A 17,459-nucleotide genomic window follows, 5' to 3' on the forward strand; every position below is an offset into this window, starting at 1 on the left:
ACCCCGGTGTTACACACGCAGTAAACCATGGTCAGCTTGGGCTCATAACAAATGCTTTGAGATGGTTTCTTGAGAAAGAGAAGTTACTTGGGGTTTCTGCTCAGAATTTGGTTATTTGTCATAAATCGATGGTGGCTGTTTCCTCCTCTCTAGGTGTGTGGTTAAGTTAAATAAATCTTTGATTTGCTGGTGTGGGGATTCATGCTTTTAAAGAGTGTTCTTGCATACTGGCTGAGGGGGTCAGCATGAGGAACAGACTTACTCAGCAATGGCTTCCTGTTTCAGAAAGAGATTGCACTCCAGCGAGAAAATGGAGGAACTGGAAGGTCAAACAGAGGAGCCAGACATGGTTAAACACTGCACAAAAGAGCCACTAAGCTAACATTGGCAGGACTTTGCTGTAGGGAAGCTTTGAGTAGTATCACGTTCCTGCTGCGCTAGAAAGCCATGTACAGGGATAAAAAGAAGAATTAGCAGTAAGGATGGGGAGAAAGAGGAGTACAGTGTCAAGCAAACCTCCTCCTCTTTTGTCTCCAACGAGTTCCTTGATATAGGTAAGGAAGCACTGCTACCCGCAGAACTCCTAGAACTGAGAACAGAAAGGATCAAAGGCATCTTTTAGTTCTGAGCCGATATTTTTACTCCTCTCACATGACACAATGACCCTCCAGATCCTTTTATCATGGGCTTCTAGGAGAGGGAAGTTCCTTTCAGCCATGTGGCGTTGCATGGCATTTTAAACCTGTATGTTTGTTAGTTCTCCGGGTCCTTTCTGGCGGTCAGACAGTAATTAGCCAAAGATCTTGGAGTGTGTGTGTGTGACCCAGCTGCATGCTGTGACATTGATTGATTTGATTTGACATGTGTGTGTTTGCTTTGATAGCATTTCTGCCTTGACCCCATTTGGCAGTAAGAGGAGCCCAGACATTGCCACGGAGAGCCCTGCTGAAGAAGAGATCACAGTTTGCCCTGGTAAGAGCCATATTGAAATGTACTGAACTTTGCACTGGGAAGGACACATCATCTGCTCTTTAAATCCCCCATTGTTCTCCCAAAAGGGAAGCCCAGCATTTTTCTCTTTGTTTTTATTCATTGAGAAAAACCAAGATTTCTCCCCCAGCTGTGTTTTCACAGAGCTGAAATTCATGTGGCTGGCTTGTTTCTTTTCTTGGTTGTGCAATCTGTGTTTGCCTCTTGATTTAAAGCAGAACTTCCATCCTGAGAAACTTTCCAATCTATCCAGCTGAACCCCGGGGTACTAAGGAACTACCTGAAGCAATCTCAGAGCTGTTAGCGAATATCGTTCACAGCTCACGGAGGATGGGTGAGATCCCAGAGGACCGGAGAGGGCAGACAGGGAAAAAGGGGAACAAAGAGGACCCAGGGAATTATAGATCCGTCAGCCTGACTTCAATACCTGGAAAAATACTGGAACAAACTATTATACGATCTATTTGTGAGCACCTAGAGGATAACAGGTTATAAGGAACAGCCAGTGTGGATTTGTCAAGAACAAAATCATGCCAAAGCAATTGAATTTCCTCCTTTGACAGGGTTATTGGCCTAGCCGATATGGGGAAGCAGAAGATGGGATATATCTTGATTTTTAGTAAGGCTTTTGAATGCAGTCCCACATGATATTCTCATAAGAAAACGGGGAAATGCGGGCTAGATGAAATTGCTGTAAGGTGGGTGCACAACTGGTGAGAGTCTGTATGCAAAGAGTAGTTATTCATGGTTTGCTGACAAACGGGGAGGGTACATCTAGTGGGAATCCTGGAGAGGCTGGTCCTGGGTCCTGTACGATTCAGTATTTTCACTTGGATAGTGGAGTGGAGATTATGCTTGTAAAATTTGCAGCTGACACCGAGCTGGGAGGGTTGCGAGCACCTTGGAGGGCGGAGTTAGAATTCAAAACAACTTTGACAAATTGGAGAATTGGTCTGAAATCAACAAGATGAAAATTCAGTGAAGACAAGTGCAGAGTACTTCACTTAGGATGGAAAAATCAAATGCACAACTACAAAATGCTGAATCACTGGGTAGGTGGCAGTACTGCTAAAAAGGATCTGGGGTACAGTGGGTCACAAACTGAATGGGAATCAGCAATGTGATTGTGACAAAGTAGGAGGTTATTTTCTTAATGTTTTGCATGAATGTTGTGTGCGCCTCAGTTTCCCCTGTGTATTAAACAAATACCTAGGTGGTGGGACAAGGGTGTGTGATTTTTGCTGAGACCCGAGTGGGTAGGTGGGGCTGCCTCTAGCTGCCTGCATGCAGATAATGACCAAAACACTCCGAACCTGGCAACTGATGGCCGGGAGCCCTCTCCCTAGGAGCCCGCCAGCTGCAACAAGTTGGAACCAGGAGAGAGGTGACGACGAGGTGACCCTTTTGCCCAGAAATGAGACAAAGGACAGAGGAGGGGCAATGGGTGTGTCTGAGGCTGGGCCCCTGAAAGCGAGTCAGTCTCCTGGTTTGGGATTCGAGGAGGGATGGGGAGAGCCAGCACCCTGGGGTCTGGATTCCTCCCCCAGATGGACTTTGCTGAAAGTTCCTGATTTCTGTGCTAACAAGCTCTGTTCTACGCTGTGTTCCTGTTGACTAATAAATCTTCTGTGTTACTCACTGGCTGGGAGTCACTGCTGACTATGGAGTTGGGGTGCAGGGCCCCTTTGGAGCAGTGTGAGGCTCCCCCAGGTGTCCCAGCCAGGGGAGCTCACGGGGTGAACAGGGCCCTGACCGCTCCGAGATCAGACCCAGGAAGCTCTGAAGCTGAGCAGGCTTCTTGCCCTGAGGGAGGAGAGACTGTGCTAGAGTAGGGTTGCCACCTTTCTAATCACACCAAACGGAACACCCTTGCCCCGGCCCTGCCCCACCCCATCTCTGAGTCCTGCCCCCACTCACTCCATTCCCCCCTCCCTCTGTCGCTGGCTCTCCCCCACCCTCACTCACTTGCTCATTTTCACCAGACTGGGGGAGGGGCTTGGGTTGCGGGAGGGGGTGGGGGCTCCGACTGGGGGTGCAGGTTTCAGGGTGGGGGAGGGGGCTCCGGGCTGGGAGGGGGATAGGGTGCAGGGGATTTGGGTGGGGCTGGGGATGAAGGGTTTGGGATGAAGAAGAGGGCTACAGGCTGGGGGGTGGAGCCGAGGGGTACAGAGTGTGGGAGGTGGCTCCAGGCTGAGGCAGGGGGTTGGGGTGCAGGAGGGGTGCGGGGTGTGGGGTCCAGGAGGGAGTTTGGGTGCGGGCTCTGAGAGGGAGTTTGGGTGCGGGAGGGAGCTCAGGGCTGGGGCAGCGGTGCGGGAGAGGATGCAGGCTCTAGAGTGGGACCGGGGATGAGGGGTTTGGGGTTCAAGAGGGGGCTCAGGCCTGGGGCAAGGATTGGGGTGCGGGAGGGGGTGAGGGCTCTGGCTGGGGATGCAGGCTCTGGGGTGGGACTGGGGATGAGGGATTTGGGGAGGGGGCTCAGGCAGGGGGTTGGCATGCGGGAGGGGGTGTGGGCTTCAGGCGGTGCTTACCTCAGCGGGCTCCTTGGAAGCGGTGACATATCTCTCCGGCTCCTAGGCAGAGGCATGGCCAGGCGGCTTTGCGTAGTGCGTGCTCACTGCCTCCGCCTGCAGGCGCCAACCCCGCAGCTCCCATTGGCTGCAGTTCCTACCCAATGGGAGCTGCGGAGCCGGCACTTGGGGCGGGGATGGCACATGGAGCCTCCCTGGCTGTCCCTCCACGTAGGAGCCAAGGGACATGTTGCCGCTTCCGGGGAGCCGCACAGAGCCATGTTGGGAGCCTGCCAGACTTTTAACAGCCCAGTCAGCGGTGCTAACCAGAGCCGCCGGGGTCCCTTTTTGACTGGGCGTTCCGGTAGAAAACAGGACACCTGGCAACCCTATGCTAGAGTCTTGCCTGACGTTCCTCAGGGCGGTGCCAGAGCACCTAGCCTGTGACTCCGTGACAGTGACGCAGTTGTGAAAAATACTAATATCATTCTGGGGTGTCCCATGTCAGACACGGGAGGCCCGCTCTGCTCAGCACTGGGGAGGCCCCAGCTGGGGTGCTGGGTGCATCAACTGGAGAGAGTCCAGTGGAGAGCATCAAAAGTGATAAGTTTTAAAACCCTGGCCTATGAAGAAAGGTTAAAAAAACTGGGCAAGTTTAGTCCTGGAAAAGAAGAGGGGACCTGATAAGTCTTCAAATCGATTAAGGGCTGTTATAAAGGGCACGGGTGAGTTGTCCTCCACGTCACTGAAGGCAGGACAAGAAGCAATGGGCTTCATCTGTAGCCCGGGAAATTGAGGTTGGATATTAGGAAAATCTGTCTAACTCTCAGGGTAGTTAAACTCTGGAACAGGCTCCCAAGGGAGGCTGTGGAATCTCCGTTCTTGGGGGTTTTTAAGAACCAGTTGGGCAAACCCCTGTCAGGGCTGGTCTAGGGTTACTTGGTCCTGCCTCAGTGCGGAGGGCAGGTTAGGTGACCTCTGGAGGTCCCTCCCAGCCCTGCGTCTCTAAGGCTATGTCTACACTACTGCGGTCACTCGACCTATACTACGTGAATAACGTAGCTGGAGTCCATGTACCTTAGGTCGAGTTACCGCGGGGTCTACACCGCGGGGGGGTCGACGGGAGAAACTCTCCTGTCGACTTACCTAGAGTACAGAGGTCGACTGGAGAGTGATTTGCTGTTGATTTGGCGGGTCTTCACTAGACCCGCTAAACTGACCGCTGCTGGATCGAGGTAAAAGGAATTTTCATCTCACATTTCATTAGCAAACTTGCTTGGAACTGAATCGTTTGCTTTCTCCAGGCCCGCCTCTCCTCGTTGGTCCTGCACTGATGTCCTGATTCTGGCTTTTCACTCTGAAATCTGCAGGAGGAACAGGGAGGCCGAGAGGCTCCTTGCAGCTGGCTGGGTGTGGCTTTTGTTGATATTGAAAACATGGGATGGCGGATGAGGCTCAGGAGAGGAGGGTGCCCATGTGACAAAGGGAATTCTGGGAGAGCTCCATTCTCGCACTGCACGTGCTCTGTGGGTCCCCTTTAGTCTCACTCCTGTGAAGCTGCAGCAGCTTTGTCCTTGCACTCTGCTGTGACTTGTAACCTGTCATCCAGCTGTGGGGTTACACATCTGTGAGAACTGGTTAGAAACCGTGAAAACCCTGTCAAGCGACGGGCGATGGCGAAGGCTCTAGGAGCTGCAGCCCACGCTGACATGGCAGACTTCTGTTTCAGAGACTCAGCCAAATCCATCGGAAGCTATTGAGCCAGAGAGAGAAGAGCTCCGTTCAGCCAGCGAAGATGCACCTCTGCAGGTAAGTGAGTCCCTGAAGGGGAAAAGCCAGAGAAGCGTCCCAGCTCCAGACCATGTTTCCGCTAGCGGGCGTTCCAGCAGTGCCAGACTGCAGTGACAGAGGGTGTTCTGTTGCGGTAGGAACTCCACCTCCAGGAGCAACACTAGCTAAGTCCATGGAGCTTCCTTCCATCCGCCTAGCTGCGTCTAGACGGGAGCTTAGACCGGCATAGCTACAGCACTCGGGGGGGGGGGGGGGCACTTTTCACCCCCTTGAGCGCCGGCCTATGTTGACTTTAGTTTAAGTGTAGACCAGGCTCCAGGCCTCTATCAAACTGGAAATCCTCATGCTCCACCAGCAAACTCTAGTGGGTTCCCCAAGATCAGAGGAGGGTGTATACCTCTGACACTAGGGCCCTAACACCCCTCCCTGATTCCCCAATCCCAGCCACTGGCCCCATGCCTGCCGGGAGCTCCCTTCGCAGCACCTGGATCAGCTGAAGTGGTTGCTGCTAATCCCCATGGTTGGGCTGCAGGAGGGGAGCCAGTTCCTTGCCCTGAGGCGAGAGGGACAGGGCCAAGGGGTATCTGTGACTCCCTGCTATGACTGAACTTCACTTTGGTAATCTCAGGGGTGAGGCTGGGACTCTGAAGAATCTATTGAACCTTGTCCCCTGGTGTTCTCGGAGGGGATTGAGTGGGGAGGTTTGATTTTGCTGGGTTGGATTGAGCCAGAGAGCCTGGGTCCCATGTGGAGCCCAGAGAGGAGCGGAGCAGAGCGCCTGGGGACAGCACAGAGCCTTGGCTTTTATAAAATGAAATACATTAATCCAGGGCCTGGCCATTCTCGAGGCCTCATCGTGGAACTAAGCAGGGCTTTGGAGCTGCGCTCCGGCTCCGCTCCAGGTCCAGGCAAACACTTGCAGCTCCGCTGCTCTGGGCTCCGCTCCAAAGCCCTGGAACTAAGTGCTGTCTCCCCGTGGCTGTGGTGCCACACCTGGGCAGGTATCTCAGCAGTGACAGCTGGCTTCTGGACCTGCTTCTGAAAATGCTCCTTTGGGTATTAATTTACAGAGGAAAACCAAAGGGGTCCCAAGTGCTGCTCCGGCAGGGGACATGAGTGAGAAACAAGTTCAGGGAGGCTACAGCGTGTCTTTGTCATGGGCTCTTAGCAGCCCAGAATCTGTTCTCTTGGGCCTCTCGTCCGGCCGCACCTCAGAGCATGGCACATCTGTGAGATAGCGCAGCCACCGCTGTGCACGGGACGCCAGTGCTCATGCAGCCTTTGGCAGAGTCGGGATCATGGCCAGGACACTGGGCTCGTCCCTTACAACGTTTAGATAGTGCCCATGGAGTCTCCTGCTTCCGTGTCGACAGCTAGTGGCTCCAATGTCAGTGACAGAGCACCTCGCACTAGAGCACTTACCTTCCTGGGCATGGGCATTGCTCCGTAGCGCTAACACTGGCAGTAGGCCCAAGGCCAGGGTCGGCTTTGAGCTTTCAGCTTCTAGGCCAGAGGCAGAAATGCCTGTTGCTTGGCTCGGGGGTTAGCAACAGCCAGAGCCTTCTCCCAGGCCGGAGCCTGCCCTGGAACTTGAGACTTCCGGGTGGGTGCTCAGGCACTGCTGCTTGCAGGCTGCACTCTCCTACCCGAGAGCAGACCAGGCCTGGCTCGGCCGCGTGCAGTTACGGTTCCAAAAGCCATTCTCGGAAGGCGCTGCACAAGCCGTTTCGGGAGCCGGCTGACAGTTTTTGTTATACGCTGTTGTATTTACATTTAAAATGAGTTATTTACAGCGAGAGTGTAAGTGGTGTGTTTGGACACCTGGTATTTGCAAAAGACGTGATCTTTACGATTGCTTTTCAAGTGGAAATGAGAAGGAGCAGCGCCTGCTGTTGTCTCCTCACATCTGCATGTGTCGTCTGATTAGGGTAACACCGATCTGATCTGAGCTTTCATATTCAGCATGTCTGATTTTGTATTGGCATGTCCTCATGACTCGCTAAAGTCTAACGAGGCGGGGAGCCGGAGAGGGAAAACGGCGTGGAAGTGCCGGTGCAGTAACTGGAAAGTCGTTGAACTACCCCCAGTAGAACTGAGAAAGGCGCTTTGTGTGGGGTTTGCCTGCGAGGCGTTCTGTGCTGAGAGCCTGTCGGCCAGCAATCCCAGGGCAGTTCCTGAGGTGCCTTGTGAGATACAGCCCAGGCCTGCAGACTCTCCCGCACACGCACACTGATGTGGGTGGGGCTCGTGACGCAAGTGCAGGAGTGGGCTCCCTCCTGGCAGTGCAGAGTCTTACTCATCGACAGAACGTGCAGCGGGGGTTGAGCGGCCAGCCTGACCCTAATTATGGTTTTCCTGGAATTGCACTGTTAGAAGGAAGTAACATCAGTTCCTCAGCTGACTGTAGCCCTGCTACAGCCATCTCTGCATTCGGCTCCTGCAAGTTCCTTCTAGCTAGTTAACAATTACACAGAGCGGCCCTGGCTGTGGAAAGCAGGGTCTGTCCTTTTCTTAAAGGGTCAGGAACCTCCGTGGGAGGCCGCCTCGGTAGAGCTTTCTTAGGCAGCAGCGGTCAGACTGCCCCGCTCCCAAGCTCTGCTAGGTTAAGGCTCAGTCTGCATTGCAGAGAGTTGCTAGCGCTGAGATGCAGAGGCTGGGGGCAGGTGACGCCAGACACGCAGGCGGCCTGACCGTTTTAGATCACAGAGTACTAGAGAAAAGCCAGGATTGGTAACTTTTAGTAACAGATTTTCAACCCTATCGCCTTTATCGTTCCCCTTTGCCTCTGTCCCTACCCCCATTACCCGGAGTGGAGACTGGAGGAACCCGGTGTAAACGTGCCTCGGTGGGTCATGACTGAGAATGTCAATGTCAGGACGCCCTGCTGAGAAATAGGGCAAACACAACCCAAAACTGGTCGTGGTTCTTTTATAAGATATACCAAAGCAGCCACGAAAGTAACTCCCTGACACAAAATTGATGCAGGAAGTGGTGCATTACTGAATGCATCATAGGAATTTCCCATTCTTGGTTCTGTATTATTACAGCTTCTAACCCAATATTAGAAGTAGCAGTGTATAACCAAAATGGTTTATTAAAATCATGTTTAACAATATTGTTGAATCCCTTTACAAACCCAAGGTAAAACTTGGTTAGAACAATAGTGGATTGGATCTGCTCTTGCCACATAATTCCTGTATGTTTCATGTGATCTTGCCAAGAGCTAAAGAAAATAGCTAATTTATTTATACAAGCTCTGGCAAATGTTTGGAAACCAATTAACAACAGGTCAATGTAGATATTAATGTTCTTTATAGTGTAGGAATCTTGGCATTTAGACATGAAAGCAATATGGTAGTGTGCCTCAGTTTCCCTTCTTATACAGCACATTAGGTCTGCAATGTCTTTTCTTCTGTGTACCGTTTCAAGATTAGTTCTAGGCACTAACTGTGAAATATCAGTATCCTAAGGTCTTTTATCATAAAGTGGGCTTCTATGTATCACTCTTAACATGTTTAAGGGGTTTTCCCAAAGATTAGGCGCATTGTACATTTGTACAGTTCTTGGTATTAGCAACACATGAGTGACCAGAGTTAACATTAGCATTAAGATTCATTGTGGGTGTCCATTACAATCGTGTGTGTCATGCCATGCCTTTGGCTCACTACCACTGGGGTTTGGGTATTTTAGGGTTAAGCTGCGCCTTTCATTAGCATGAGAAACGTTTCCCCTTTCTTCCTTTTCCAGAGGGTCAAAAGGGAGCTCTTTTGCTTAACAGAATCCATTGGTTGGCTCCGTGTGTCCTCTTTGCTACCAACTATGGACAAGTCTTTCACTCTCCCCCCCGCCCCCCAGTCAGGTAATTTGCATCAACACAGAAACTAGCTTGTTTACTAGTTTTCAGATCCTTAACTGTTACCAATTCCGAGGCTGGACTCTGTCTTAAAGAGATACCGTGCATTTTCACTGACATGTTAGACTCAAGGTTCTTTGGTCCTTCCATAACCAACCTCTGCTTCCACATGGCATCAGGTGTCAAGTCCACTGAGAGACTACAAGACATATCCGAAGTGTCTAGAGATGAGAGTTTCACGGCCATTTTCACTCCATCTGAAACCTTCTCAAAGCTTATACACACTGGGTCTTTCTAAAGCAAAATCAGTGGATCTATACATCTCAGAAAGACACTGGCAGTTAGGAACTGGAACAAGTCTCCAAAACAAACTGTTGCTTTCTCTATACAGTGATTCACCCTGAGTTAACTCAATCAAATCACTTCCACACCCATCCGTTGCAGCAAACTGCTTGCAAAAACTACCCTGAAGATTTTTCTCTTCCGGACTCTTTCTAAGCAACAATCCATTTTTCACAGAAATTCTGCCCTTCCCCTTTTCACCCAGGGCTTGCTGTAAAGTAACATTTCCCTGAGCAACAACAGACTCTTTCTGGGTTTCACTTAAATCCAGAATCACCACTGGGCCATTAGGAGGATTTTTACAAAAACCCCTTTCAGGTAAACTGCGAGACTTGATAGTCACGAGATTAGAAGCATTCTCCTTCCTTGTTACAAGTTTCCACACTGTCAGTAGATAACAGTCAAATTACCTTCATGCTTTCCTCATGCCCTGGTTATATCATCACACTGATTGGACAAGGTTGTCATATCTTTACACAGCAACACACTAGCAATAGGCAAAATAGAAGCACCAGAATCGCTTGGTCTCTGGGAGCTATTCATGACATTAACTGGATGATCCCTATCAGACACAAGTTTAAGAACATTCCCTTCCAGGGCTTTAGTTAAATACAGGTCCAACTCTGGATCAGCTGATACATTTCCAACCATCATAGGCTGACAGGCTTCTTCTGTCTCCTCCACAGACAAAAGACTGGAGGTTCACTCTCCTTCCTGAGGCACACTGCTATTTGCAACAGACAAACAATTCGAGACAGTTTTTCCTTCAACAGATAAACTGTTGCTTTCCACAAACAGTGGCTTATCACACTAAACTACTTAAGCACATCACTTTTACCTGTGTCAGGCTTATTTTCCCAAGCTTTATTAGCCAACAATCCATCACCCACAAAAAATCTACCCTTTTCTTCCTCAATTAGGGCATTAACCTGACCATCAACTTTAATCTGCTCTAGAGAAACATTTCCCTGAGCCTTATCTAATGCCAGATTCACTGCTGAGATACTAGACAGACATTTAGAACTTCATTCACAGACAAACCGCTCTTTTCCACCTTCCCCAGTTTAGAGACACCCTCTTCCTGGTCATAGCAAGATGGGTTAAACACAGACAACTGCTCAGAGTCATACAAACCAACATTGTTAAAACTGGACTTTCAAGATGATACAGTTTCTGCTGTTCTTCCATTGCCTTTTTGACTTGGAGCCTAAGTCTGGCAACCCTCTCCTCAGCAGCCCGCCGTTCCACGTGCCTTGCACGGGCTTCTTTCGCTCTCTCTGCAGCTTCTCTCTCTCTTTGAGCGGCTTTTTTCTTTATTTCAGCAATTTTCTGTTCATGTTCAAGACACCGGCTCTCTCTCAGGGCTTGCAGTTTCATTGCTTCTGCTGATGCCATCTGACTCGTGGTCACTGATCTTTAACCTTTCAAACTCTCAATATCAAATGTTAGTAGTGTGAGGTTCTGACCCAAAGCTTAATTGACCTGGTTCTGTGGATCCTGCCGACTACGCCACTGTGTCGTGCCTTAGTGGGTCATAACCGAGAATGCCAAACTCAGGACGCACTGCCGAGAAACAGGGCAAACACAACCCAGAACTGGTGGTGGTTCTTTTATAAGATATACCAAAGCAGCCACAAAAGTAAACTCTTGTTTCACCACACTGGCTAACAAGAAAATGTAAAGGCAGTTTCCGCAGTCATTCCAGTTCTTATATCATCACCAAAACACTGGAGTAAGAGATGAGTGGTTCGTTACAACCAGTCTCATCAAATAATCGGTTCTTCTGATCCCAAAGGACCAGCCACACACCCAGATCGATATATAACTTAGATCTTACCCCGAAATCACTCTGTTGCCAATCCTTCGGTATCTAAAATCTAAAGGTTTATTCATAAAAAGAAAGAGAGGTGAGAGTTAAAATTGGTTAAAGGAATCAATTGCAGTATCTCCTCACTTAAAGTCGTCCTGGTTAACGTTTCGTTGTTGCGTTGCTGAGCAATTAGAGAACAGGCTTGTTTAAAGTTGTGCAATGCTCCCTGATAACGTCCTTTGGCAGCTGCCTGCTTTGTCCATTGCTTGCAGGAAGAGCAGCCCGTTGCAGCTAGCTGGTGGGGGCTTGGAACCAGGGTGGACCGACAGCCTCCCATCAGCTCCCCCCATCAGCTCCCCGCTCCCCTAAGTTCCCTGTGTGGCAGCCGCCCAGCAGGCTAGCAATTGCTGGCAGTTCAGCTGTCCCTCCCCCCACTGCCATGTGCTGTTCCTGTCCTCTGCCTTGGAGCTGCTCCCTGAGATGCCTGCTTGCTGTGCGGGGGGCTGAGGGGGGCGATGTCAGGGTGTCCCCCCTGCTCCTGCCCCCCACTTACCCCATCTCCATAGAGCGGAGGGGTGGGGAGGGAACGACAATACGACAGGGCTCAGGATGGAGGGAGCTTGCTGGCAGCAGCTGCTGTCTCAACTTGCTGATCTACTTAAAAAGGCAATGTTCTTAGAGTGAGGTCAGTGTACTTAAAGGGGCAATGTGCATCTCTCTCACACACATGGTGTGTGTGTCTCTCTGCCATGCTGTCTCCCCTCCCTCCATTCATGCTGCCTTGTAGAGCGTGAGGCTACATTAACAACAATGTGTTAACCCTTGAGGGCTCAGCCGAGTAATAGTTTCTCATTTAGTGATTAGGCACCCCCTGGAAATATCCCGCCCTCTGACTTCACCACCTCAACCAAGCTTCACAATCAGCATTGCTGTGTGCAGTATTAAATTGTTTGTTTAAAACTTATTACTCTCTGTTCTTTTTGTGGATAAAAACTAACACGGCTGCTACTCTGACACCTGACATTTTTGTAGATATCTTCCATGGCAGATCTGGCTGTGACCAGGGTCCCAGTGGGGGCCAGCTGTGGTCACTCCATTGGGGTGCACTGCAAAGAATGGGGCAGACAATCCCCAGAAAGCTGGTGGCTATTCCAGTACTTAGAACTTCACATACAAAAATGATCCATGCGCACAGAGAGCAGAATCATAAACAGCAAACATAACCTTGTCTTAGACACCTCACTCGACAACCTTCGTACAATATTTGCTGCAAATATATACCGGTGGTTGCAACAATGATCCGTATGGTCATATTCTAATCAGATAACATCACACCTGGCCCTTGCTCTGAGCTCACCCACTGGGAGGGTGGGAGCCTCCCTTCAGCAGGGTCCCAGACGTGCGGCTTGTGCTGTGCTGGGCCATGGCTAGGGACTGATGAGCCCATGTCATGTGTTGAACTCTTGCTTTGCCACATGAGTTTTTCATGCGTCTCGCTGGGTTTGCTTCCTGGCATTCTTGGGGGCTCAGTTAGGGATGCTTTACATTTTACCCAGCGATGCGTAGCGGCAGCACAGGGGATCCTTGCCTTCAGTGGAATGGCTGGCTGTCCAGGGACGCCTCGTGGTGATTCGGAAGGACAGGTTGCCTTTGGAACAAGCATTTGATAGTAGTGCGGTGGTGTTCGCTCATGCAGTGAGCTAGTCAGTGCAGTTACTAGATCTGACTTGTACCGTGGGAATGAATGTGTCTGAGCAATGCAGCAGCTGCGGGAGGGTAAGTAGCTGCAAGACAGCCAGGCGCTCTAGGGTAGGCATGAAGAATGAAACAGCAAGAGCTGTTCGGCTGATTTCTTGTCCCCTTCCTCAGGCGGGTGGAGATGAAGAAGCTGGGAACACCGTCTCTGAATGCAGCCCGTCAGCTGATGACAGTGTGTCGTGCCCGCTGTGTGATCGAGGGTTTCCAGCCACCGAGATTGAGCTGCATGCCATGTGTTGTAACGGCATCGGGGGACAGGATGCAAACGAAGGCATTCCAGGTCTGCTAAGCACTTGGTCTCGTGCCTGGGTCCTGTGAGTGTGCGTGTGATTTCCCTCTCCTGCCCCAACAGCCTTGTGTGCTGGGAGTCTCAGCACCCCTCCGACTCTTGGCTACAGAGAGTGTAGCAAACACTCTCTTGCTGAGGCCCGCTGAGAGGTGTGTGAGAGACCTCCTCCCCTCTGCCTGGTTCCACCTGCCCCGGAGGGCGCGCTGAGCCCGGTGGCTTTCCAGCACTCATTGCACTGTCAAGTCTTAGAATTTCCTTGTAGTCAGTGTGTTACTTAGCAGTCCACGTGACCATCGCTCCAGGTTCCAGCCCTGGCCGTCTCCTGCAGGCCCACAATGCAGGACCCCTCTAGGACCATACCACGCACCTCAGCTAGGACAATCCCAGGCCCACGGAGCAGAGAGAAGGAGGGAGCCCTTCAGCACGCAGTCTCAGCCAGGGTTGTGTGTGTGTGGCACAGCATGGAGCACACAGCCTGCACTGAGAGTGTCCAACACATGGTGAGCTGCGGCGCCAAGTGCTGTGCAGAACGGATTGACTTGATGAGAGGGAATATTCATAGATCCCAAGGCCAGGCCAGACCATTGTGATCATCTAGTCTGACCTCCTGCATGGCACAGCCCAGAGACCTGCCCCACAATAATCTCTAGGGCAGAGCTGTTAGACAAACAGCCAATCTGGAGTTAACAATTGCCAGGGATGGGGAATCCGCCACCACCCTGGTAAGTTGTTCCAGTGGTTAGTTTCCCTCACTGTCAATTTTTTTTGTCTTATTTCCAGTCTGAATTCATCTGGCTTCAGCTTCCAGCCACTGGATCGGGTCAGACCTTTCTCTGTGGGACAGAAGGGCCCATTATTAAGTATTTGTTCCCCATGTAGTTATTGATAGACTGGAATCAACTCACCCCGCAACTCTCTCTTTAAGTTAAATAGATGGAGCTCCTCAAGTCTGTCACTACAAGGCAGGTTTCTAATCCTTCAATCATTTTCGTGGCTCTTCTCTGACCCCTCCCCAATTTACCAACATCCTTCTTGAACAGTAGGCGCCAGAACTGGGCACAGGGTTGCACCAGTGCTGAATACAGAGGGAAAACCACCTCTCTGCTCCTACTCGAGATCCCAGGATCGCATTAGGTCTTTTGGCCACCATGTCACACTGGGAGCTCATGTCCGTCTGATTAGCCATCATGACTCCCAATTCTTTGTCAGAGCTGCTGCTTCCCAGCAGACTAGAGCCCAAGCTCTGGAACCCTGTCGGCGGAGGTCCCAGAGCCTGGGCTCCAGCCTCAGCCCCAACGTCCATCCATCAATGTTTAGCCCTGCAGCCCAAGCCCTGCAAGCTCGAGTCAGCTGACCTGGGCCAGCTGTGGCCATGCCACAGGGCTTTTATTCCAGTGTAGACGTACCCTTAGTGTACGCCCAGGGTTCACACTCAGGCTCTTGCCTAACCAGCCTTCCATCTCCACACAAGTTGCACTAACCCAGGGCTCAGACCCAGGGTGGAGGGTCCAAGCTTGAGTCCAGCCGGGACCTACATTCAAGCCCTGTTGCTTTGCAGTGGAGACGCAGCCCCACTGGGAGTTGGCAAAAAGTATCCCACAATCCCACAGTTCCAACTTCCTTTGTCCTGTGGCCAGTCAGGTTTGGTGGCCGGTCTCGTTCTCCCACACTGCACCTCAAGCTGAGGGCTAGAGTGGCCACATTTTGGGAGGGCGCAAAGAAGCCTGGTGTTTGGACTTGGGCTCGCATAATGCAGTGTAGACGCTGGGACCCAGGGTTAAACAGTTCCTGACCTGGGGTTATAAATGAGTGTAGATGCTCAAGCCCTAGGCTAACAAACTCCGGGTCTACAAACCCTGGGCTTACAGTGCAGTGTAGACAGCCCCTTAGGGCTTGTCTCCATGGGCAATTGACTGAAACGGTTCCCTGTGTGGACTGTGTTCCAGAGTCCTGCTTCTGCTTTCCTGGGTGCTTGTTTCTGAGTGAATTCAGTAGGGCTTGAAGAGTTTGTTCTAAGCCCTAGACACTGTGCCAGGACGGGGAGTGGTGGACTCCTCGCTGCTGGTGTAATGAACGTTCCTGACCCCCGTGCTCAGCCCTAGTGAATGTGTGTGCCCCCCACCCCCAGGCACAAGCGCTAAAGGGCTGGTGAGTCGGGAATGAGAACTGAAGGACTCTGAAGGAGTTCCCACGTTCTGCCTCGGGTCACTGCCCTCTGCTGTGCTCTGCGGCTGCGACCACAAACATACCCAGCTCAGTATTCGGGAAGAAAGCCTAGAATTTTACCAGGTACCACGGCTATGGACTAACCTCCCATTCCATTCTGGCCCAGCCTTCCTGTTCCACAGTGAGTGACAGGAGACGCCATATGCCCCTCCCACACCTCACGTGCAACTGACACCCCACCATCGGTTTCCAGAGCACCAGCAGCAGTGCTGATACTGTACAAAGCTCCCAACACCAAGAGAAGTGGCACTGATGCAGCAAAAAGAGTAACACAACTGGGGCAGGGAAAAGCTTCATCACTTCTGAGATGGGCCAACATGCTAGAGAATCTTTCCATTAATAGGATCTGCACAAAAATAGCCTGCTGGTAATGGGACTAGACAGCTTGGGGTGGAGAGATGCAGCCTGAACAGACACAAGCCTTGTGCAAAAGGCAGGAAGCGTCGTCATGCACCGATGGCACTTTGCACCTGCCGAGTGTCAGGCATGCAGTTATTGAGGCACTCTACACGCTGGTGAGAGAGACCCACAGGTGGACAGACCAGGGACCTGCCCCAAGCCACGCAGCAAGCCCTGGCTCCCATTCCTGTGCACTGACTACGACCTGCCTTGCCTGGCCAGTGGTGATGGGGACAAGGGCAAATGTGGAATCAGGGGAGCGCTGGAGCCTTGCCCAGGCAGGACGCACCCATGCCCGGCTGTCCTGACACGGAGCTGATGGAGACAGGTCCATTCTCAGACATGCTGTGCATTGCAGAACATTTCACACGAGAGTGGCACGGCCCGGGAGAGGTGTGCTGGGACAGGGCTCTGTCTTTGGGGTGAGCCCAGGCCCCCAGGTGTGCTCTCTTTCTGGCGGGTCTCTTCGGAAAAGCCTCTCAAGGGATGGGGGGAAGGGGGAGTTTGGAACCATAGCTAGCTCGTGTGCGTGTGGTGGAGTCGATCAGCAATGCTGGCCATGTTTCTCCATTCCTCCTGCTGCTCTCGGCAGCACAGCTGGGTCTTCCCGCGTGATCCCAAAGATTTCTAACAGGCCTGCCGTGCCAGATGTGCTCGCTGCTTTTGGAAAAAATAGAACTGATTAACACCTGAGCGAGTGCACACGGCGTCCTGAGACGGCGTTAAAGGAATATTAACAGCTGCACCCCCATGGAGAGAGCTGCTCTCGCCATGCTGAGTTAGGAGGGCTCTGGGATCGGTACCAGGACACGGATAGGCCCTAGTCCAGGCGAGGGGCGAACAAGGAGTCCCTGCCGTGGGCTGTTGCCCAGTGGTTCATTTCTCCACCACAGGCATCTCTGCCTCACTCCTGGGAGCTCCCAGGAGGCTGCCTGGCTGCGTGTTGGGTGGTGCCGAAGGCAGCCGCCAGCTCTAGTCACTGACTGGCCTGCTGGGCCAGCACCGAGGAGAAAAGAAAAGGCTTGCTTCAGACCTGGGCTGTGCTCCGGATTCAGGCGCTGAGCTCTGTGATAACAGACGTTAGCAAACAGCAAGAGGTGGCCGGCGCCTGTATCCTGGAGTCAGGCCTTTCTTCTCAGGAGCCGAGCTAATCCCGGAAGCTCCGATGCCAGGCTGGAAAGCAGCTCTCGTGCACTTTGTCCCCGTAGCCAGATTGCCCGGGAGTACTTACAGCAATATCTGTTTATGAGGTGGAAACTCAAACATCCCTACCGGAGCCGGCCAAGCTATCGGAAACACTCCCTCAGGATTTGAGCGGGTGGCATGTCAGCGGGAATCTGCTGAGAGCAATTCAACCGAAAGAGAGAAACACGTTGAAATTCTCCCTGCAGATGCCTGGAGAGCCGGTCTGCGGCACTGCTTGTTGGCTTCACTCATCAGAACAGTAGTCTGGAAGAGGCTGCAGCAGCCACTGGCAGTCTGGGGGGGGGGGGG

At 51.8% G+C, this 17,459-nt stretch overlaps 1 protein-coding gene across 5 annotated transcripts in view; it reads left to right on the forward strand.

The window, feature by feature from the left end:
- The window catches only part of UIMC1 (ubiquitin interaction motif containing 1), a 51,107-nt gene that overhangs the window by 28,410 nt on the left and 5,238 nt on the right, over nt 1-17,459 (forward strand). For all 5 annotated transcript variants that reach the window (XM_034778900.1, XM_034778897.1, XM_034778896.1 and 2 more), the window contains 3 exons: nt 884-972; nt 5,227-5,306; nt 13,163-13,331. In XM_034778900.1, coding sequence (XP_034634791.1) covers nt 884-972; nt 5,227-5,306; nt 13,163-13,331 — 338 coding nt within the window. The remainder of the gene's footprint in view (nt 1-883; nt 973-5,226; nt 5,307-13,162; nt 13,332-17,459) is intronic.

Source organism: Trachemys scripta, chromosome 8, assembly GCF_013100865.1.
Source record: "Trachemys scripta elegans isolate TJP31775 chromosome 8, CAS_Tse_1.0, whole genome shotgun sequence".
NCBI classification, from domain to species: Eukaryota; Metazoa; Chordata; order Testudines; family Emydidae; genus Trachemys; species Trachemys scripta.